Source organism: Corythoichthys intestinalis, chromosome 5, assembly GCF_030265065.1.
Source record: "Corythoichthys intestinalis isolate RoL2023-P3 chromosome 5, ASM3026506v1, whole genome shotgun sequence".
NCBI classification, from domain to species: domain Eukaryota; kingdom Metazoa; phylum Chordata; class Actinopteri; order Syngnathiformes; family Syngnathidae; genus Corythoichthys; species Corythoichthys intestinalis.
Window position 1 is genome coordinate 5,726,941 of NC_080399.1, and position 23,790 is coordinate 5,750,730.

The following is a 23,790-nucleotide window of genomic DNA, read 5'->3' on the forward strand; positions in this document are numbered from 1 at the left end:
TAAAGTTCTACCGGATTCCGAGAGACCCGGAGAGGAGAGAGCGAGATGGGCTGCTGCAATTCGACGAGAAAACTGGGCTCCAAACGATTACCACAGATTATGTAGTAGTCATTTTATATCTGGTAAGATGCATTCAATATATATTTAGAGGGTTTTGGGCTGACAAACACAATTAAGATCATTGCTAGGCTAATCGCCAACAACATACACTTATGTATGTAGTGAGAGTGCTATCGCTAAACCATATAAACATTAAAAGCCCTAGCCCCACTGACAAATGACATGAAATACATTAGACTTGACAGTGGATGTTAGCAAGAACAAAAGATGTTGAATTGAAAATTTCGTAACTCACCTTTCCAAGCACAAGATAGATTCCTGCCGAATTTTCCTGTTTCACCCAACCAGCAAGGAAGTATTTATAAGCCTCCAAGCTCTTAAAGTTTTTCAAACTTTCATGAGAATAGGCTGATTTTGTGTGGACAAGATAGTTGTACATATCAGGGTAGCTAGCAGATGTCAGGCAAATACGGCGAAGACAGCGGGTCGAAAAACATCGATTTAGGCATCAAATATGGATCTGGCGAATGGATAAACATAAGCTTTTCCACGTAACGCCTTTTATGCAACGCATCAAGTGAGTTTACGGCATCCAAAAGCACCGGGTCTTCCATGAAATGCATTATAAATTGCTCGATCAATTGAGACCATTGATAATACAGACACAAAATGATGGACAAGGGGGCGGAACAATACAGCGAGCACATGATTTTGTGACGTCGGTGGGTAGGGTCTATCGGTCTAACTAGCCCCTCCTTCACCTCGCTTTTTATTTAGGATGGCCCTAGCAACAGACGGGTGTCTTGCCCTAAAAGTTAAAGGGGAAGCAAGCTGGCGACACCCCTTGTATTTGTTTGGCTATGTGCGTGCATGTAGCTGGAATTCTATACAGTGGGGCAAATAAGTATTTAGTCAACCACTAATTGTGCACGTTCTCCCACTTGAAAATATTAGAGAGGCCTGTAATTGTCAACATGGGTAAACCTCAACCATGAGAGACAGAATGTGAAAAAAAAAAAGAAAATGACATTGTTTGATTTTTAAAGAATTTATTTGCAAATCACGGTAGAAAATAAGTATTTGGTCAATGCCAAAAGTTCATCTTAATGCATTGTTATGTACCCTTTGTTGGCAATAACAGAGGCCAAACGTTTTCTGTAACTCTTCACAAGCTTTTCACACACTGTTGCTGGTATTTTGGCTCCATTCCCCCATGCAGATCTCCTCTAGAGCAGTGATGTTTTGGGAATGTCGTTGGGCAACACGGACTTTCAACTCCCTCCACAGATTTTCTATAGGGTTGAGATCTGGACACTGGCAAGGCCACTCCAGGCCCTTAAAATGCTTCTTACGAAGCCACTCATTTCTTGCCCTGGCTGTGTGTTTGGGATCATTGTCATGCTGAAAGAAAATTTTCACTCAAAATCTCTCGATACATGGCCCCATTCATTCTTTCCTTTACACAGATCAGTCGTCCTGGTCCCTTTGCAGAAAAACAGCCCCAAAGCATGATTTTTCCACCTCCGTGCTTCACAGTGGGTATGGTGCAATTCAGTTTTCTTTTTCCTCCAAAAAAGAGAACCAGTGTTTCTAGCAATAAGTTCTATTTTGGTTTCATCTGACCATAACACATCCTCCCAGTCCTCTTCTGGATCATCCAAATGCTCTCTAGCGAACCGCAGACGGGCCTGGACATGTACTTTCTTCAGCGGGGGTACACGTCTGGCAGTGCAGGATTTGAGTCCCTGGCGACGCATTGTATTACTGATTGTAGCCTTTGTTACTGTGGTCCCAGCTCTCTGTAGGTCATTCACGAGGTCCCCCCGTGTGGTTCTGGGATTTTTGCTCCCCGTTCTTGTTATCATTTTGACGCCACTGTGTGAGGAGGGAGTTCAAAGTCCGTGTTGCCCAACGACAGCCCCAAAACATCACTGCTCTAGAGGAGCTCTGCATGGAGGAATGGGCCAAAATACCAGCAACAGTGTGTGAAAAGCTTGTGAAGAGTACATAGTATAAAGGGTACATAACAAAGTAGTGAGATGAACTTATGGTATTGACCAAATATTTATTTTCCACCATGATTTGCAAATATATTATTTAAAAATCAAACATTGTGATTTTCTGTTTTTTTTTTTCCACATTCTGTCTCTTCATGGTTGAGGTTTACCCATATTGATAATTACAGGCCTCTCTAATATTTTCAAGTGGGAAAACATGCACAATTAGTGGTTGACTAACTACTTATTTACCCCACTGTACATGTGTGTTAGCACATTTCAGCAAAGCAAAGCTGCATCTTTTGGCTCTGTCCTTGGGAAGGCAAGCGGCTTCAAGGCTTCTTCAAGAAAAACATTCCTTCTTTGTGAGCACAATGAGCAAAAGCATTTCTTCATTGCGAGCAGCAAAAGCATTTCTTCTTTGCGAGCAGCTATTAATTAGAGCAATTATATAATAAACATCTCAATAACTATCACATCAAATACATGTCATGAAGCAATAGCATTTGAAAAGTAATAAATTGCAACAATTTGATTTCTTAAATGTCCCAGACAGTTTAGATCTCAATGTCTGTGGCTTATACTTAAAGATTTTTTTTTTTTCATATCGTACAGCACTAGACATAATTTTTAGAGCACAATTAATGATGTCACAGTCATACCAATGCATCCAGGTACACGTTGGTCCACTGCACTTGTTTGGCCTGCTTGTCTGCCAGAACCATTGGTCTACCCAGAACATCCAGATACTCCTAAATCAGACAAAAACAAAAGAGTCATGCGTTGGATGACTTCAAATAACTATTTTTATTTTTTAATAAAAATAACCTGCGTGTTTATTCTTATGGCTCCGATGGAGGGGATCTCATAGAAGTAACCTGGAGCAGATGAAGAAAATAACCAAGGACGGACAATATTAGCATATTCATACAGAGTGAACGGAAATGTTGCTGCACCTTTGTTGGAACAAGCCATCCACTGAATCGGTCCTTTATCATAGTTGTGCTGGCCCACAGAAAAGGTGAAGATGCGCACCTACAACATTATTGCGTTCATTATTACGCAAATTACTGTGTTTATCCGTTTTGGATTGGACGTCTAGCACCGTCAATGGCAATGGAACATATTCATTCAATGTCAGCACATGTGTGAAACAAACTTTTTTGTCGGCGTTGTATTTCTCCAGTATCGCTCGCGCTCGTTCTTCTCCTCCATCAGTGAACAGCATGATGATCTTGTTGCAGTTTGCTCTGCTTATGTTTGTCTGTTGGAGTAAACACAAAAAAATTGCGAGGATTAGGACTTGATCTACTCTGCGTGCGGGTGCGTGTGTGTGTAGTGGGTGCGTGTTCGTGTATTTGTTTTGATAAGATTTGTAATATCCAAGTCAAATACAGGCGTTAAATTAGGCGTTCGAGTGGAAAAATAGAAATAGCCACCAGATGGCAGCATAAGTTAGCATAAAATGACTTCTGTCTATAGCCTTCTCATGGGGGTATTGCACATCGGTAAAATCACATTATAAATAATATTTTTTTAAAGGGTAAGAATCAAAAAATTAATTTTAGTGATTGATATTTTTAAACGTCAAAAACATGCAAGATAAAAATAAAAAGGTGAGAGGATATCGAAATAAAACATGACATTTTAAATGCAAGGTATACAACTCTGATACTGATGTTATTCACTCATTTTATTTTCTAAAATTGAATATTGATAAAATCTAAAGAAGTTTTAATAACAAAAATGTTTTTAATATTCATTCATTAGTTGTGTTTGATAAAAATAATATTTTAAACTAGATAATTTTGAAACTTTTTGTTGTTGTTTAAGGGCGAACAGAAAAATGTTGAGGCCGTTTGGAAAAACTCCGTGTCGCGTGAAAATTCTGGTCATTTTGATACTTGAACGATGCCAATCGGTCAAACTGTCGAAAAAACACGGAGAATAAGATGATTAAGAATAATAAGATATAAAGTTGTAGATCAACATTATCTTGGCCTTTGCAAGGCAAAGCCCCAGATAAAACTTAAAATGAGGACAATTTAATGTGAAAATTCTCAGTGATACCTCTACTTATGAACTTACTCAACTTTAAAGGGAACCTTGGATTTAAAGACTTGTAGGCACTAATAAGCCACAATTTTTCTCTTACTATAATATGTTATTAGAAATACATATAGCATTGCCATTGATTTAAAAATCTATAACATTTAGTACATATTTTACACGTGTAATGTATGCTGGGGGTGATGACACGGTTGGGCTGGATTGGGAGAATAGCTGTGCTGGCTAGCAAGCACAGCTAGTATGACAACTGGCATGATTTTGTAATAATTTGCTGCTGGTCAGATTGTTTTGTTACAGAGCTGTAAAATGAGTTCCCAATGTCGTACCTGCATCAAATTCCACCTCATCGGCAGTGTCTTTAAACCGATCCTAGGCGGCTTGCCAAGATATTGACTTGTTGCTATTTGACAGTTTGTGGGTGCCTTGTTTTTTTTCGTTTATCTGCCTCTCACCGTGGTTTTCCCTTGTTATTTTTATTTTTTAAAATTGATCACGACCTACTGACCGTTTTTTTGTGTCTCCCTTTTCGCGATCGCGTGTTTTTTGTGTGTTCAATAAACCCTTTTCCGTAATCCCTCTGATATTGTGGTCTGCTTGCTTCCGCATTTGCGGACCGTAACAGATTTGTTGATTTTCATCTGAGGACTTGTCACTGATTGGGGTTGGTGGTGCGTCCTCTCTTCCCATCCCTGAAGACCGGTTGATGGGAGCGCGTGTGGTCCCCCGATCCCGGGGGGGTGAGATGGCTCCTTTGCTGGGCTGCGGGAGGAGGGATGGGCTGCACTGTCAGGTGCTGGGATTGACGATGGGGCGGCATAGTGTAACAGTCACCTCCTTGAGTGGTCATCCTCCCGACGTCCACTGCGCGGTGGCGCTGCTTTATTTATGTTGAATATGGTTTTTGCTGTTGCATACTTTTGTGTTGGAGTTTTTCTCGGAACGCGTGTATGCGCACCGCTGAGCTCCGAGTGACGAGTGGTTGAGCTGGATTTATTTTTGTCTATTAAAAGTGCATAAGTGGACGTCTGCTTCCTTTTTTGCCTTTTATGCGCTCATCCTGCCCTGCCAAGCGTTACAATAGGGTCGGTTGCCGACGGGCTTACAATCACAAGGTATTAACATGATTACTGGTTTCTAGATCACAGAGCTGTTTTGTGTATACTCCACCCCTCCCAATCACTTATCCTATAGACTCCCCCACCCCCCTCCCCTTCTTTCCCTGGTCAACAGGCCCCCCACATGGTGCCAACCGGAAATACATTTAGCTGACGATTGCACCAACATATTCATGGTTAGTGTAGGCGTTCAATGTATTTCTTGTTGTTGTTTGTGTTTCTTTTCTTTCTTTTCTTGTTTTTCTTTTCTTCTGTTCTGATCACAATGGGTGTATGTCATGCTCTCAATGTGAAACATTAAAACTGTTCAGACAAACCGGACTTCCATTCTCAGTGTCAAACAGCTGAACAGGACAGGTTAAATTAAAAAGAACTACAAGTCTTTCTATCTGACTTCAAATCCATTTCATCTGGGATTGCTGGCACCGAGTCATCACCTTTATACTGTTATTGACGGCGATAGACGTCCAATATATTTGGACTGGAGGGTCAGGCCCCCAGTCAAATTGGATTTCCATCAATAGCAGCCAATTAGTTAAAAATTCAATGAATAAAATTAAATCCGTGTGATGTTTTATGCAATATCTTCGAAATAAATATTTCCCACTCCTACATTTTTTTTCATTGACTTTCTAAAAGCAAAACAAAACATGGTAAACTATTCCAATAACACAAATAAAATATTTAAGGAGGTCAAACATTACCGCTGCGAGTTGCTGAAATGCAAATTCGAATCCCTTGGTGTAGTTAGTGATGCCCTTGGCCGTGATATTCTGCACGGCATCCTTTAGCAGCTTCTTGTTCCTCACGTTGGCTTGAACCAGATGCTCGAAGCACGCCGTCTTCTTCACCATGGTGTTAAACTGCCAAAGAAAATAAACTTAATATACAGTATAAAGCCACTCATACCTCAAAGACATGCTGCCCTAGTAATTAGAGTGAACAGCTTTGCGGGCGCTCCGTTCGTATTTGCCAGTTCTTTCAGCACACTTGAGCAAAATATACGACTTGCAAATGAAATAAGTGCGGTACACACATGAACTCCCACCTGGCCTTGGTTGTTTTGAGCCAGTGGAAAAACAGACACATTCATCAAACCCCGCTAATTGCTTCACATCCTTGAAGCCGCGCAACTCGGTACCCATGGCAACAAGATGGGAGCTACAGGATATAAGAATAAGGTTATGCGGTGGAGCCATATTCCTTTAAGTTTGTTTTTTTTTCAGGCAAAAAGGTAGGACAGCAGAGTTAAGTTACTCTGCACCTGTGGTTTGGAAGTAGGATCTCCCACGGGATTGGCAGTGAATGAAACATTATCACTTTTGTCCACTGGCATCGCCAAAATCACCGAAAACTGAAACTTGTTAAGTGTTGTTTTATAGCGGTGTACAAATTACAATATACAAGGTGGGGCATTGTCTCATACTTATCCGAATCTGGGTCACGGGGGGCAGCAGCCTCAGCAAAGAGGCCCAGACAGCTCACTCTCCAGCCACTTCCACCAGCTCGTCTGGGAGAATCCCAAGGTGTTCCCAGGCCAGCCGAGAGACATAATCTCTCCAGCGTGTCCTGGGTCGGCCTCGGGGTCTCCTTTCAGGGGCAGATTACATGGCGACTCTCCAAGAAGATGAAAAATGTCATGTTTACATTCATATGGTTCCGTCTCCATTCGAACAATGTCGCAATTTCGCATTAAAATGATGTAGTATACATGCCAGGCCCTAGGGGGCAGTGCAGATTTACAAGGCGACAGCGAATGACGCACTTTGACCTCCTCAGCCCCGAAGACAAAATGCCCGCCCATTCCAAGCAATGGCATTTTCTTTTGTTCAAAAAGGCACGAAAATGGAAACATTCAACCTATTTAAAATAAAAATATTATAAAAACAGTCAATTAAAGCCGATGTTCCGCCATTTTTACTGTTTTTAATGTTTAGTAGCACAGCTGCGCACGCCCAATATGACGTGTACGAGTGCTGACGTTATCGGCGTGGTCCCGCGCCGCAGGAGATTTTGATATGCATGCGGAGCAAGCCCCCCTCAAGCCCCCGCAATCGAATTCTTCCACTTTGGAGGCAGGATTCCAAGGTTTGCGTCTTTGCCTTCCGTCTTCGCAGACACCATACAAACGCGAGGCCACTCTGCAACACAGTCATTGCGTCTCTGTGTCGCAGAGTCGCCATGTAAACTTCCCCTCAGTTGGACATTCCTGAAACACCTCCCGAGGGAGGCGTCAATGGGGCATCCTAACCAGATGTCAAACTACCTCAACTGGCCCCTCTCGACATGGAAGAGCAGCAACTCTACCCAGAGTCACTCTTGGATGACTGAGCTCCTTACCCCATCTCTAAAGCTAAACCTGGCCACTCTGCGAAGGAAACTCATTCCAGCCGCTTGTATCCGCGATCTTGTTCTTTCAGTCATTACCCAAAGTTCATGGCTATAGGTGAGGGTAGGAACGTAGATTGACCGGTAAATCGAAAGCTTCGCCTTCTGGCTCAGCTCCCTCTTCACCACGACAGACCGGTCAAGCGCCCGCAACACTGCGGACTCTGCCCCAATCCGCCTGTTGATCTCACGCTCTGACTTAACCTCACTCGTGAACAAGATCCCAAGATACTTGAACTCCTCCACCCCGGGCAGGCACTCACCCCTGACCTGCAGCGAGCAATCCACCCTTTTCTGGCTTAGAACCATGGCCCCAGACTTGGAGGTGCTGATTCTCATCCCAGCCGCTTCACACTTGGCTGCAAACTGTCCCAGCTATAGCTGGAGGTCGCTGTGCGATGGAGCCAGAAGGACCACATCATCTGCAAAAAGCAGAGATGAGATCCTCCTACCACCGAACTCGACCCACTCCATCACCTGGCTGTGCGTAGAAATTCTGGCTGTGAAAGTCACGAACAGAACTGGTGACAAAGGGCAGTCCAACCCTTACCGGGAACAGGTCAGATTTGTTGCCAGCCACACAGACCAGACTCATACTCCTGAGGTACATGGACTGGATGGCCCCTAACAAAGGGCCATCCATTCCATACTCCTGGATTACCCCCCACAGGGTGCCCCTGGGGACACGGTCATAAGCCCTCTCCGAATCCACAAAACAGAATGTGGACTGAATTGGCAAACTCCCATGCCCCCTCAAACATCCTCACAAGGGTAAAGAGCTGGTCCATGGTTCCACGTCCAGGATGAAAACCACATTGTTCCTCCTTGATCTGAGGTTTAACTATCAACCAGACCCTTCTTTCCAGTACCCTGGTGTAGACTTTCCTGGGGAGGCTGAGGAGTGTGATTCCCCATCGTTGAAACACACCCTCTGGTCAGCTTTCTTAAAGATAGGGACCACCACCCTGGTTTGCCATTCCAAAGGCACTGCCCCCGATGACCATGCAATGTTGCACAGGCGCGTCAACGAAGACAGCCCTGCAACATCTAAACCCAGGGTGGACTACTTCAATCCTCGGAGCTCCGCAACCGCGGAGTAATTTCACTAACTTGCCGACTCCAGCCCCAGTGATTGACCAGTCGAACCCCAGGTCCCTCGGTTCTGTTTCCCCCATTGAATGTGTGTTGGCTGGATTAAAGAGGTCCTTAAAGTATTCCTTCCGCCGTCGGACAATGCCCTCAGTTGAAGTAAGCAGCTCCCCGCCCCACTGTAAACAGTGTAAGCGAGATGCCGCCTTCTCCCCATGAGGTGCCGGACGGTTTGCCAGAAGCTTTTTGGAGCCGATCGATAGTCTTCCTCCATAGCCTACGAACTCCTCCCACGTCCCAAGTTTTTGCCTTGGTGACTTTTACAGCTGCACTCCGCTTGGCCCGCAAATACCAGTCAGCTGTCTCAGGAGACCCAGAGGCCAACGATGCCCTGTAGGCCTCCTTCAGCCTGATGGCCCCCCCGCTGTCCACCATCTGGTTCAGGGGTTTCCACCACGACTGGTCCCAGCTACCTTGCGGCCACAGCTCTCTGCAGCTGCCTTGACAATGGCAGAGAAAAACAAGGACCATTCAGACTCAATGTCCCCCACTGTCCCCGAAACACGGTCGAAGCGGAGGTGCGAGTTGAAAATCAGTCTGACAGGTTCCTCCACCAAGCCTTCCCAGCAGACCTTCACTATTAGTAGTAGTAGTAGTAATAGTGGGGCAGAGCAACTTGCTTATTTAAATGTGGCGCCTTGACGCGATGATTGATCTGAGGATAGTAGGGATGGACTTATTTGAGAGTGTGCGGCTTGAATTTTGGTCCTTAACGTGCATTATCTTTTGTTTATTTTTCAGGCACCCCCGTGAGCGTCATGGAGTGGACGAAGTTAAACACGCTATTGCTCCTGAGGAATTTTTCAAGCGGTCGCTCAATCGTCGCAACGCAACGTGCATTCCGTAGAAATTTCAATATTATATTAACTCATTCACTCCCAGCCATTTTCACCGGAGCAAGGCCCTTCTCTACTGGATTTTGACTGATTTTGCAAGGCCCAGAGAAAATTCTGTTCTATTGCTATATAAACATGGAACAAACCAAAAGAAAGATTAGACTCTCTTCTTTCAGCAGGAAAAAAGTAAGTTCATATCTTTTTCCATTCTTTAAAAATCAGCACTAGAAAATAGCTTAGTTTGAGCAGTTTTCCAATTTCTGACGAAAAAAATTGAGCTTTTTGTGAAAGCATACATTTCAAACCTTAACACAGCTATTTTTTGCTTTAGTTACATCCCAAACATCTGAATAAGGTTTTCCTTTTACAAAATAACAAACAACTAGACAAATAGAGCTTTTGATAGCAAAGTAACAATTTATTTACACATAACTAACTGAGAGATGATGCTGTTGTCGCCGCGACAGCTGGGTAAACTTTTCCCTCATCGCCGCCTGTCTCATAAAGATGGGCTTTTTTGAGTCTCTGCGGGATCTGCTCGGCAAGCATCACGGACTTAACGACATCATCCACTGCACTGGTGGTCCCAGTCATTCTGCTCGGTCGTCCAGCGCCTGGCATCCCAGGCGTCCTCTAGTTTGTCCTCCATTCGGTCGTCTTCCGCCTGCGCCCCGGCCATACGGCCCGAACAGCCGTTCGTTGCCGTTGCATCAGGTTGCAGGTCTTACCAAATGCGCTACTGCCCCCCAGTGCCCAGTTTTATTGCTTTAAAATGGATTTTCAGCTTTGTGCTTTGGAGCTAAATTGAATTAGAACCCAGAGATGTCTCATGTTAAAAAAAACGTAAAACACATATCAATACGTCTTTGGGACACTGAAACAAAAATAGAACGTATTTATACGTTTTTGGGAGCAAATGAGTTAATATTTCATTAAATACTCGATTACTAAAGTATTCGATAGCTGCAGCCCTAGCTAAATCCAACAACAAAAATGGATTTTTAAGTGTCACCATCTTTTACACATTTGTACACCAACAGCTTTAACTCTTTCAGTGCCATTGACGATGATAAGACATCCAACCTTGTGGCTCTTTTCATCTTTCTGCAGTGAATTTTAAATTAGTTTATCACTAATAGACGTCAAAAACAGTTGATGAGTTAATAATATACCCAATATTAAAAGTACATAGTAATAAAACCTTCCAGCCCATCAATTTCAGCTGAAAGGCAACATGACATCTGACCCCACACGTGGGAGTGTGGGTGTCATGTTAATGCTCAGCCTTGAAGCAGCATCTGCTTTGACAATAACAGACAAACACATTTCAAACTGACTGAAAAGCTGGAAGAAAACACACATCGAAGCACGACAACAAATAGATGTATGCAAACACAAAAGAGGTGTGCACAATGGCCCTTGTTGTCATATAATCTATTAAAGGATGTGTGTATAGGAAGTATGAGGAAATGGGAAGGGTGTGTCATGGTGCGCAGAAAGAAACGAGTTTATGTCATGAGATACGTGATGTTTACACAGATGGTGATTCCGCTGTTGGCAAGAGGAGACAGTGTGTTTTACATTTAATGCAAAGCGAGCATCAGGCAATAAATCAGCGCGTTCTCAAACTTGAAGATGGAAACAGCTTGGAAGACGAAATGCAAATGTGTTATAGCAAGAACGTAAAGGCAAGTGAAGTTTTTCAAACCAAAAATTTCCACCAGACAAAAATTTCCCACCTATAAACTCATTGGCTACCATTGACGGTGCTAGAGGTCCAGTTCATTTCGACTGGGAACAAATTCTCATTCTCCACCTTTCAGTCAAAACGGATTGAATATCCAGCACTGTCAATGGCAGCCAATGAGTTCAAATTTGGGGCCATTGGATCCAATGTCAAAGGTCAAAGAGGTCAGAAAGGGAATTTTGTGATAACTACATCATGGATGTGCCTACTGAAACATAATGTCCAGGTAGGCGATGTGAGAAGTGAAAAGGCAAAATGTCAAAGGTCACAAAGGTAAATAAAAATACTGAATGTCAATTCTTTGGAATTTTTAAATACCCCAAATCAGCATTTGCAATTTGTGGGCATTTTGGGGTCATGAGATGCAATATCGAAGGTCACAGAGGTCGGAAAAGGATTTTCATAATAAATTGATCACAGATTTGCCTACTTTACTAAAATTTGCAGGGTAGGTGAAATAATGACAAGACAAAGGGTAACATGTCAAAGGTCACAAAGGTAAAAAAAAATGTATGTCAATGCTTTGAATTTTTAAATACTCTAAAACAGCATTTGCAATTTGTGGGCATTTTGGAGTCATGAAATCCAATGTCAAAGGTCACAGAGGGCAGAAATTGAATTTCACGATAACTTGATCACAGATCTGCCTACTTTACTAAAATATGCAGGGTAGGTGAAATTATGACAAGAGAAAGGGTAACATGTCAAAGGTTAGAAATACTGTATGTCAATGCTTTGGATTTTTAAATACCCTAAAACAGCATTTGCAATTTGTGGGCATTTTGGAATCATGAGATCCAATGTCAAAGGTCACAGAGGGCAGAGATGGAATTTCACGATAACTTGATCACGGATCTGCCTACTTTACTAAAATTTGCAGGGAGGGTGAAATTATGACAAGAGAAAGGGTAACATGTCAAAGGTCAGAAATACTGTATGTCAATGCTTTGGATTTTTAAATACCCTAAAACAGCATTTGCAATTTGTGGGCATTTTGGAGTCATGAGGTCCAATGTCAAAGGTCACAGAGGGCAGAGATGGAATTTCACGATATCTTGATCACGGATCTGCCTACATTATTAAAATATGCAGGGTAGGTGAAATGATGATAAGAGAAAGGGTAACAGGTCAAAGGTCACAAAGGTAAAAAATAATGTATGTCAATGCTTTGAACGTTTAAGTATCCAATATCAGTATTTGCAATTTGTGGGCATTTTGGGGTCATGAGATCCAATGCCAAAGGTCACAGAGGTCAGAAAAGGATTTTCATGATAACTTGATCACAGATTTGCCTACTTTACTAAAATATGCGGGGTAGGTGAAATGATGATGTCAAAGGTCATAAAGGTAAAAAATACTGTATGTCAATGCTTTGAATGTTTAAGTATCCAAAATGAGCATTTGCATTTTTGGGGCATTTTGGGGTCATGAGATCCAATGTCAAAGGTCACAGAGGTCAGATAAGGAATTTCATGATAACTTGAACAGATTTGCCTACTTTACTTAAATTTGCAGGGCAGGTGAAATGATGACAAGAGAAAAGAGTAACAGGTCAAAGGTCACAAAGGTCAAAAATACTGTATGTCAATGCTTTGCAGTTTATAAATACACAAATCAATTTTATAATTTTTCATCTTCCACATCTGTTTGCATACGTAACCGAGCTCACACCCGCTTTACAATGTGCATAAATTATCAGCCCCCAAGAGAGCAGACTGCATGAAAAGCAGGAGAAAAAGGGGAACAAGGAAAAAGATGACCGCAGATAAAGAATGTGAATGGGTAGCCAACAGGCATTTCTCTGACCTACAACAGCTGACGAGGGAGTTGTACGTGTGAGCGTCTTCCTTGACCAAATGCCAGCTCGCTCCCTTGGCTGCTGTTAATAAGGAAAGATTCAGTGCTAACATTAGAGATTAATGATCGCACGTCAAGTTCCGACACCTCCAGGTGCGGCGCAGCGGCGCTCGCGCTGTACTTGTGAGCCCGTGGATGAATAGACAGACGTACTGAGAGGGTGAGGCCGAGATAAAATGGTGTCTTCGGAGAAGTGTGACCTTACTTAATTTGCTGCATTGTTAATCGATTCATTAAGAAGGGAGGACTTATGAATTATGGAGATGATTAATGTATTAACTACTTGCTCCTCCAATCACGATTGGCTGTGAACGTTCATTCGGCCCTTCCAGTCAAAAATGACTTGGACATCTAGCGCAGTCAGTAGCACTCAGTCTTCCCAGTTTAAAAGAACAAATACAGTGGTGCTTTGAGAAACGAGTTGAATTCCTTCTTTGACTTTGTTCTTACACTAAAAGCGTCTTTCTCCAATCCAACGAATGGAAAACCATTGATCTCTTAAAGCCTTTTAAAAAATGTTAAAAATACTAATTTTGGGGGGGGGGATTAGTACGATGACAATTGATCAGTTTGGTACATAAGTACAGTACAGCAGGGGTCCCCAACGACCGGGCCGCGGTATACAGTGCCTTGCAAAAGTATCCGGCCCCCTTGAACCTTGCAACCTTTCGCCACATTTCAGGCTTCAAACATAAAGATATAAAATTTTAATTTTTTGTCAAGAATCAACAACAAGTGGGACACAATCGTGAAGTGGAACAAAATTTATTGGATAATTTAAACTTTTGTAACAAATAAAAAAACTGAAAAGTGGGGCGTGCAATATTATTCGGCCCCCTTGCGTTCATACTTTGTAGCGCCACCTTTTGCTCCAATTACAGCTGCAAGTCGCTTGGGGTATGTTTCTATCAGTTTTGCACATCGAGAGACTGACATTCTTGCCCATTCTTCCTTGCAAAACAGCTCGAGCTCAGTGAGGTTGGATGGAGAGTGTTTGTGAACAGCAGTCTTCAGTTCTTTCCACAGATTCTCGATTGGATTCAGGTCTGGACTTTGACTTGGCCATTCTAACACCTGGATACATTTATTTTTGAACCATTCCATTGTAGATTTGGCTTTATGTTTTGGATCATTGTCCTGTTGGAAGATAAATCTCCGTCCCAGTCTCAGCTCTTGTGCAGATACCAACAGGTTTTCTTCCAGAATGTTCTTGTATTTGGCTGCATCCATCTTCCCGTCAATTTTAACCATCTTCCCTGTCCCTGCTGAAGAAAAGCAGGCCCAAACCATGATGCTGCCACCACCATGTTTGACAGTGGGGATGGTGTGTTCAGGGTGATGAGCTGTGTTGCTTTTACGCCAAACATATCGTTTTGCATTGTGGCCAAAAAGTTCAATTTTGGTTTCATCTGACCAGAGCACCTTCTTCCACATGTTTGGGGTGTCTCCCAGGTGGCTTGTGGCAAACTTTAAACGAGACTTTTTATGGATATCTTTGAGAAATGGCTTTCTTCTTGCCACTCTTCCATAAAGGCCAGATTTGTGCAGTGTACGACTGATTGTTGTCCTATGGACAGACTCTCCCACCTCAGCTGTAGATCTCTGCAGTTCATCCAGAGTGATCATGGGCCTCTTGGCTGCATCTCTGATCAGTTTTCTCCTTTTTTGAGAAGAAAGTTTGGAAGGACGGCCGGGCTTGGTAGATTTGCAGTGGTCTGATGCTCCTTCCATTTCAATATGATGGCTTGCACAGTGCTCCTTGAGATGTTTAAAGCTTGGGAAATCTTTTTGTATCCAAATCCTGCTTTAAACTTCTCCACAACAGTATCTCGGACCCGCCTGGTGTGTTCCTTGGTTTTCATAATGCTCTCTGCACTTTAAACAGAACCCTGAGACTATCACAGAGCAGGTGCATTTATACGGAGACTTGATTACACACAGGTGGATTCTATTTATCATCATCGGTAATTTAGGACAACATTGGATCATTCAGAGATCCTCACTGAACTTCTGGAGTGAGTTTGCTGCACTGAAAGTAAAGGGGCCGAATAATATTGCACGCCCCACTTTTCAGTTTTTTATTTGTTAAAAAAGTTTAAATTATCCAACAAATGTTGTTCCACTTCACGATTGTGTCCCACTTGTTGTTGATTCTTGACAAAAAAATTACATTTCATATCTTTATGTTTGAAGCCTGAAATGTGGCGAAAGGTTGCAAGATTCAAGGGGGCCAAATACTTTTGCAAGGCACTGTATATTAGTAACGCCTTTATTAACAACACTGGTCGTTAAGCATGAATTTACGCCATTTTCGTGTTGCATATGTGTGTTTATCATGTAAATAGTTTTTCAACACTGTTGGATAACATTGAGAGTCCAACTGAATATAAAAGAGGGTTTTTTTCCACCGCCACAAAAGCTTTGTGAGCAAAACTTTATAAGGGTGTAAAATTTGACAACAACGGTCCGTGAAAAAAAGACCCAAATCACACCGGTCTGTGGTGCAAAAAAGGTTGGGGACCCCTGCAGTACAGTATAGTACAGTATGTAAGTAAATACAGTAACGTACCTACAGTGGTATGTAAAAGTAACAACCTTTTGGAATTTCTCACATTTCTGCATAAATCACCATCAAATTTGATCTGATCGTTGTCAAAATCACACAGATGAAAAAACTGCTTTAACTCAAACCACCCAAACATTTATAGGTTTTTATATTTTGATGAGGATAGCAAGCAAACAATGACAGAAGGGGGAAAAATACCTAAGTGAACCCTCTGCCTAAGGAGTCTTAAAGAGCAACTGAAACCAATTTTTACCAAACAATTTAAGTCAGGCATTTGCCCAATCACTAAAGAGTAGTTTAAAGCTGTCCTGCCCACTATAAACACTGGTAAGCATTGCCTTGATGAGAAGCTGTTTTTCCGAAATTTCCGCGTTCGCGGTGAGTCAGCAACCAGCACACTTTTGCTCAATAGACAATGTTTATTGATTAGAAAATGCAGAATAAATGAGATTTATTGATTACAATCCCACAAGAGCAAGCAACAAGTATCAAAACAAGAACAAGTGGTAACGATGACGTTAGATCTAGTTTGCCAATCCCAGAATCCCCGCGTTACCGTTACAGCACAACAAACTTCCTTAAAGGGTATGTAACGGCAAAGGGGGTGTGAGACATCAATAGAACCGTTATGTGCCAAGATAACAAATATTGATAAAGTTAACAAAAAAATCAATCACATTAATGAGCAATTATCGAAATTGAATGAAAATGTCGAACATTTCCGAAAGTGTTCCGGAAACAGCCGGATGGGGCGGCTATGTCACAACAAGTGATTGACAGTCGAGGCGGAGCCAGTTGCCATTGTTTTTTATCGACGAGAGAGTAGGGTTCGGGTTTGTTTGACCAAAACATCACTAAAATGGTTCAAAACTGCTGTGCTATGTGGTTTACAAATAGCTATTTATCGGAATATAGTATCCATGAGTTCCCGAACGCGAAAAAAAAAAGCTGGACTACGCAGGCAATGGGTAAAGTTCGTCCGTGCAAAGAGGGCTAATTTTCTAGACCCAGCCTCCGGCACGGTTTTCTGTTATTTTCCACCTGAAAGCTTCTTGAACTATGGACAAGTGAAATCGGGTTTTGCTGCAAGATTGCTGCTCAAAGCAGATGCGGTGCCCACCATACACCAGCTACCTAAATGTCCCGAGATATCAAGAAAGAGGACGATGACTGGCAAAGGAGGCTAAGGCTAAGCAAAGGAGGGGAGCAGCCAAGCTCAAAATGGCCAGAGTGAGTACTCTTTTATAGTAAAAAAATATCACGCATTGGATACAGGACTGGACACATGTATAAATTATCGCTCGCAAAATATATAGAACAAATCCTCTGATCCCATTCATATTTGTGTCTGTTGGCAGAGCGAAAAACTATGATAGCGCAATAAATGATAATTATTCTATACATTACTTTATTTTGCGGTCACGGTGTATCAGCTTCACAAAAAGAAATGCAAAAAATATCATTCGTTGTTTCCCACACGATCTACTGCCGATGTTTCATCAGTGTCATTGCTCCCCTCAATGACCGTTTCATTACGCTGTATTGGCGTTCGTTTGGGCTCAAATTGGTAACCTAAAACACCAATTAAAGCTTCGTAACTCTCCTCGTCACCATTAGATGAACATTCATTACGTCCTTCTACGTCGGATTCGTCGCTGAAACTCGAAACGAAATTGTCTGCCATCATCGACGCCATTCAGTATTAAAGCACTGAGCCTTTTTTCTTGTTGAAGAAACACCCCTCACTGTCAATTCTGAATTCTCTTTTATTGACAACAAGGGGTGTTTCTTCATGAGGGAACCTGGAATATGTGCAGGACGAACACAATGCAACAGCATAAACAGCTCAAAACACCGCTAATTCTCCCCTCACTAGAAGGAATTATATTGATGCAGACAGGCGCTGCCCCCTAGTGGCCGGCGGCACTCTCTTCACTTGTAATGACGTCACACACACAATCTGCCAGATCTCGGGCGCCGGTCGTTTTAGCTTGACAATCGAGCCAAATTTCTCTAATTTTCTTGTGTGTAATTACACAAAGTGGCATGATATGAATACAAAAGGCATACGTTTATGGATAAATGATGGAATATTAACATTTTCCCAGGGCATGACATACTCTTTAACAATGAAAATCGCTTACCGTTGACTAATGAGCGGGGAGCCAAATGCTCCGGCAAAGCGGCGAAGGAACAAAGCCAAGCGACCCGTACGTAATCCTCTGGCAGATTTCCGGGGAGTTGGGCACCACCCGAACTCGTGAGACTCCTCCCCGCCCCGCAAGGGTATGCGATTCCCCCTCAGTTGAGGCTCCCAGTGGTTAAAGTAGAATGTTTATTTAAGTTATCTCGTGAGATTCCCTCCTAACTATGGCACTCAAGCGCGGACTATGGTGCAAAACAAGTTATCTCGTGAGATTCCCTCCTAACTATGGGACCCAAGGTGAAAAACAAGAGAAGTTGTTAGAATCTAGGTCACAGAAGCAATCATACATCACAAAGGCATAATGTGCTAATGTTAAGGCATCACATAATATTTTCCCCATCAGAAGCATTGTCTGATATGCATTGTGGCTCGGTCAAACGAGCTGTCTGAAGACCCGCGATCAAGGATTGTTGATTTGTATAAAGCTGGGAAAGGATACTAAACCATCTCTAAAAGTCTGGATGTTCATCAATCGACAGTCAGAGAAGTTGTCTACAAATGGAGAGAAAGTTTGACACTGTTGCTTCTCTCTCAAGGAGTGGCCGTCCACCAAAGATGACTCCAAGAGTTCAGCACAGAATACTCAGAGGTAAAAAAGAACCCTAGAGTGTCTGCTAAAGACTTACAGAAACCAATGGCACAGTCCAATATCTCTGTGAACCACAGGTACCACTGCATAATCAATTTTTCGTGTACCGAAGCTTTTGTATCGTATCTCGAGGTCCCAATTTATTATCTGAATCACTTTTGTGTTTCAGCATTCCCCCATTAATCTCTCTCAACAATGCACTACTGCTTTTCCTTTTTTCATCTTTTCTCGTTTTCTCCCATCACTTTTTCTTCTCCCGTCGACCAATCACTCCCGCGACTCGCCACAGTTCCATTCCTCGAAACCTCCAAGGCTTGCGATTAAGCATCCAATGAAGCTGAGTTGTGTGTCCATTGAGCTGTTTTGTCGTGGCTGAGGTGTTTGTGGCGACAGCGCCTGCAGATTGGAGCTTTGTACTGCCCGGGGGAAGCTTTATTTTGGTTCTGTGATGATCTCTGGCGTCCATTACGCTGTTGTTTGTGTTTCTAAGAATTGGGAAGGGACAAGGAAGCAACTTACTTGTGTACAAATGGTTCACGGTTTTAGGAACCCTGATTGTATTTTTCAGGCCAGAGAACTCAACTCCTTTCACAATAAGCAGAGCTTTGGGAGATACTGAACATATCTTTAAATTAGAGGAGCACTCTGAAAGAGCACACCTTTGTCTAATTCGACCTCTATGACCTTTGACCTCATTACCCTAAAATTTAAACACCTCTTCCATTTCATATTACGATTATATACAGCAAATTTGCGAATAATCCCTTCAGACAGATTATATAACAACACCACACATATTCTTTATCCTCTGCCAAAAACATTGCACTGTGTTAATGATTTTTTTATAATGAAGCACATTATACATTTTGACTCTATTCCTCTATTTTTAATCTATTCATGTTGTTTTAATTAATAATTACACCACTGTGGAATTTTCAGTTTAAGGCACGCATCAATGGGAAAATATTGCATTTTGTTACGAAAGGATTTCACGATACGAAAGGCAAAAATACAGTATGGCTGGTACTTGCAGCTCCCAGAGTTAACTGAACGTAACATACTTATAGCTGCTCTGGCACTGGCTATTGCCAAGCCTCTTCCTGGCATCCAATTGGCTAAGAGGGACCTCTATTGTACGTGTATGTGTGTATCCCAGTGTCTTCTTCATTCGCCCCTCGTGTTCTGACAGTTTTACATGAGTGTACTAACTTTTATTCTTGTTTTTGTACATCACATACAAATCTGATTTTATGTTTATTGTGCAATAATCGAATTGTAACATGTATTTGTTACATATTTTGATGTATATTTTTGCATTATAACAGATTTATGTCTGAATTTTGGGGTATTTACATGGTAAACACATCTGTACTTACAGAATTTTCAAGTTACAAAACTACTTTCAGAACCAATTCATTTCATAAGTAGAGGTTCCACTGTATAACTTGCAAGGCGGAAACAGATGAAATAGCAAGCAATAGCTGCCAAAGTTAGCTCGTCATTTAGCATTTTGTGTTTTCTATGAGCTCAATTCGTCACGGACTAATGTCTGTAAAATGAGCTGGAACCTAAAAAACTAGTTACACTTAACCCTTAGATGCATAAGTGAGTCAAAAATGACCCAGTGAGGTTGTTTTCTTGAAATATCTTCGGAATGAAAAATTGTTATCAAGTCATATTCCAGGGATTCCTCAAAAAACATGTTTTTGATATAATGCCATTCAAATTTTTGATGACATTTTTATACATTTGAAGAAATTGTCATGTTTGCCCCCTCACTCTGGATGGGAAAATGCAGTTTGAAAATAATAATAACAATAATAATTAAGGCCTAATATATATATATATATATATATATATATATATATATATATATATATATATATACAGTGCTTTGCAAAAGTATTCGGCCCCCTTGAATCTTGCAACCTTTCGCCACATTTCAGGCTTTAAACATAAAGATATGAAATTTAATTTTTTTGTCAAGAATCAACAACAAGTGGGACACAATCATGAAGTGGAACAACATTTATTGGATAATTTAAACTTTTTTAACAAATAAAAAACTGAAAAGTGGGGCGTGCAATATTATTCGGCCCCTTTACTTTCAGTGCAGCAAACTCACTCCAGAAGTTCAGTGAGGATCTCTGAATGATCCAATGTTGTCCTAAATGACCGATGATGATAACTAGAATCCACCTGTTTGTAATCAAGTCTCCGTATAAATGCACCTGCTCTGTGATAGTCTCAGGGTTCTGTTTAAAGTGCAGAGAGCATTATGAAAACCAAGGAACACACCAGGCAGGTCCGAGGTACTGTTGTTGAGAAGTTTAAAGCCGGATTTGGATACAAAAAGATTTCCCAAGCTTTAAACATCTCAAGGAGCACTGTGCAAGCCATCATATTGAAATGGAAGGAGCATCAGACCACTGCAAATCTACCAAGACCCGGCCGTCCTTCCAAACTTTCTTCTCAAACAAGGAGAAAACTGATCAGAGATGCAGCCAAGACGCCCATGATCACTCTGGATGAACTGCAGAGATCTACAGCTGAGGTGGGAGAGTCTGTCCATAGGACAACAATCAGTCGTACACTGCACATATCTAGCCTTTATGGAAGAGTGGCAAGAAGAAAGGCATTTCTCAAAGATATCCATAAAAAGTCTCGTTTAAAGTTTGCCACAAGCCACCTGGGAGACACACCAAACATGTGGAAGAAAGTGCTCTGGTCAGATGAAACCAAAATTCGACTTTTTGGCCACAATGCAAAACGATATGTTTGGCGTAAAAGCAACACAGCTCATCACCCTGAACACACCATCCCCACTGTCAAACATGGTGGTGGCAGCATCATGGTTTGGGCCTGCTTTTCTTCTGCAGGGACAGGGAAGATGGTTAAAATTGACGGGAAGATGGATGCAGCCAAATACAGGAACATTCTGGAAGAAAACCTGTTGGTATCTGCATAAGACCTGAGACTGGGACAGAGATTTATCTTCCAACAGGACAATGATCCAAAACATAAAGCCAAATCTACAATGGAATGGTTCAAAAATAAACGTATCCAGGTGTTAGAATGGCCAAGTCAAAGTCCAGACCTGAATCCAATCGAGAATCTGTGGAAAGAGCTGAAGACTGCTGTTCACAAACAATCTCCATCCAACCTCACTGAGCTCGAGCTGTTTTGCAAGGAAGAATGGGAAAGAATGTCAGTCTCTCGATGTGCAAAACTGATAGAAACATACCCCAAGCGACTTGCAGCTGTAATTGGAGCAAAAGGTGGCGCTACAAAGTATTAACGCAAGGGGGCCGAATAATATTGCACGCCCCACTTTTCAGTTTTTTATTTGTTAAAAAAGTTTAAATTATCCAATAAATTTTGTTCCACTTCACGATTGTGTCCCACTTGTTGTTGATTCTTGACAAAAAAATCAAAATTTTATATATTTATGTTTGAAGCCTGAAATGTGGCGAAAGGTTGCAAGGTTCAAGGGGGCCGAATACTTTTGCAAGGCACTGTATATATATATATATATATATATATATATATATATATATATATATATATATATATATATATATATATATATATATATGCGTGTGTAAAATGTATATGTATATATAAAAATGTAGACCCATGGAAATGTAGTCCAGTCAATACACATACACACAGTAGGCTATGTGCCAACTAAACATTTTTATAAATTACTATCACGACAATTGTCCTTGACAAATTGTTATTCCCATTCAATTGATATTCTCATTCAATTTTCTAGATTGCACACATCCAATAACCGAAGTAAACTGACAAACTGTTTAACCAGCATGTTTCCAAACGTAGCAGTTCAAAACTACGTTTCCCATAATGCCTAGCATGTTTTAGCTTACTTATAGCTAGCTGAGGCAAAAATCAAACTTTGCTAGAAAAGTTTACAATCATCGGCAGCGCAACGATGCGACATCAAATGGGATTTTACAGTCAAAGCTCCGACAGAAGTCAACAGTTGCCATTATTTACGTATTTATCGTTAAAAACTTAACAACTGGGCAGGCGTTGTGGCCAAATCATCAACCCAGTAGATGGCCGTAATGCCTCATGATAGGGGTAAACTGCCAACAAAAACAAGAAGAAGTACTCCTTCCCTCCCTTCTAGTAGGAGCCATGTCAACTGCTGCCACCCAGTGGCCGGAGGGATTCTCTTCAAATTGGTCCCATGAAAAATCATAAAAACCGGACATTTTTATGAATTTATAAAACCCGCCCGGACGAGGAGGATACTACGTGAAAGTAGGACTTGTCGGGCAAAAGAGAACGTTTGGTCACCCTACTAAGCTTCCACAAGTGGGTCAAAAATCACCCACATGCATTTTCTATGGAATCCAATGGGAATCTTTCATTCTTATCAACTTTGGCTGTCAGGAATAAATTTACCATGGACCACACAGACTAGGTATGTAAAAAGTGACACAGCAAGAGCTGATACGTGTACTGCAACTATTATGTCCATATAGTATTTTGTGTGTGTGTCTTTCATGACTCTTTTTATTATTATTTATCAACAAATTAACCTTCTTCATAACTAGCTAGCTAACTAAGGCTAGGTTCATACCGCAGGTCCTTATACACAACTCCGATTTTTTTGTCATATCTGTTTTTTTAGCGTGCCCGTTCAGACTGCCTTTGTCCATTGAGGCTGTTCAAGTATCACACATGCGCTCTAATTCGCAGTCCGAGATGCGCTGAGCAAATTGGCCTGCATGCGCAGGAGCATTGGAGCAGAGAGAAAACCAAGCATTCTCAAACTTATGCTCAACCCTTTTTTTTTTTTTTTAATGACTGTTGTCAAGCCCGCTCCTTCCCCAAAAGCAGTGTTCAAGCAAGGCGCTAACGCTAATGCACAGCTGCACCGCTACCGTAGCGCCCTGTCTCTCTCGCTCTTTGCTGACGTTAATTGCTGCATGAATTCCAATTTGGGGGACTTGACAGTTCAGAGCGCAGCCACATTCTGGAAAAATGTGGCCCGGATGGGATTTTAACCACATACGAAAGTAACCTGGATCAAAATTGAAATGGTCCACTTTTATGCGACTTTGCCCGTTCAGTCGAGTCGGAAAAACACGAAAAACCCTAGCCTAAGTTAGCTAACATTACTGTATATATAGTGTGTATTTATTTATACAGCTACATATTGATCTATTGAAAACATTACT

At 41.7% G+C, this 23,790-nt stretch overlaps 1 protein-coding gene across 3 annotated transcripts in view; it reads right to left on the minus strand.

Annotated features, from left to right (window-relative positions):
• The window catches only part of LOC130916769 (voltage-dependent calcium channel subunit alpha-2/delta-1), a 258,325-nt gene that overhangs the window by 87,875 nt on the left and 146,660 nt on the right, over positions 1 to 23,790 (minus strand). For all 3 annotated transcript variants that reach the window (XM_057837728.1, XM_057837729.1, XM_057837726.1), the window contains exons 11-15: positions 5,947 to 6,105; positions 3,217 to 3,321; positions 3,014 to 3,092; positions 2,886 to 2,935; positions 2,720 to 2,809 (exon numbers count right to left, since the gene is read on the minus strand). In XM_057837728.1, the coding sequence (XP_057693711.1) occupies positions 2,720 to 2,809; positions 2,886 to 2,935; positions 3,014 to 3,092; positions 3,217 to 3,321; positions 5,947 to 6,105 (483 nt within the window). The remainder of the gene's footprint in view (positions 1 to 2,719; positions 2,810 to 2,885; positions 2,936 to 3,013; positions 3,093 to 3,216; positions 3,322 to 5,946; positions 6,106 to 23,790) is intronic.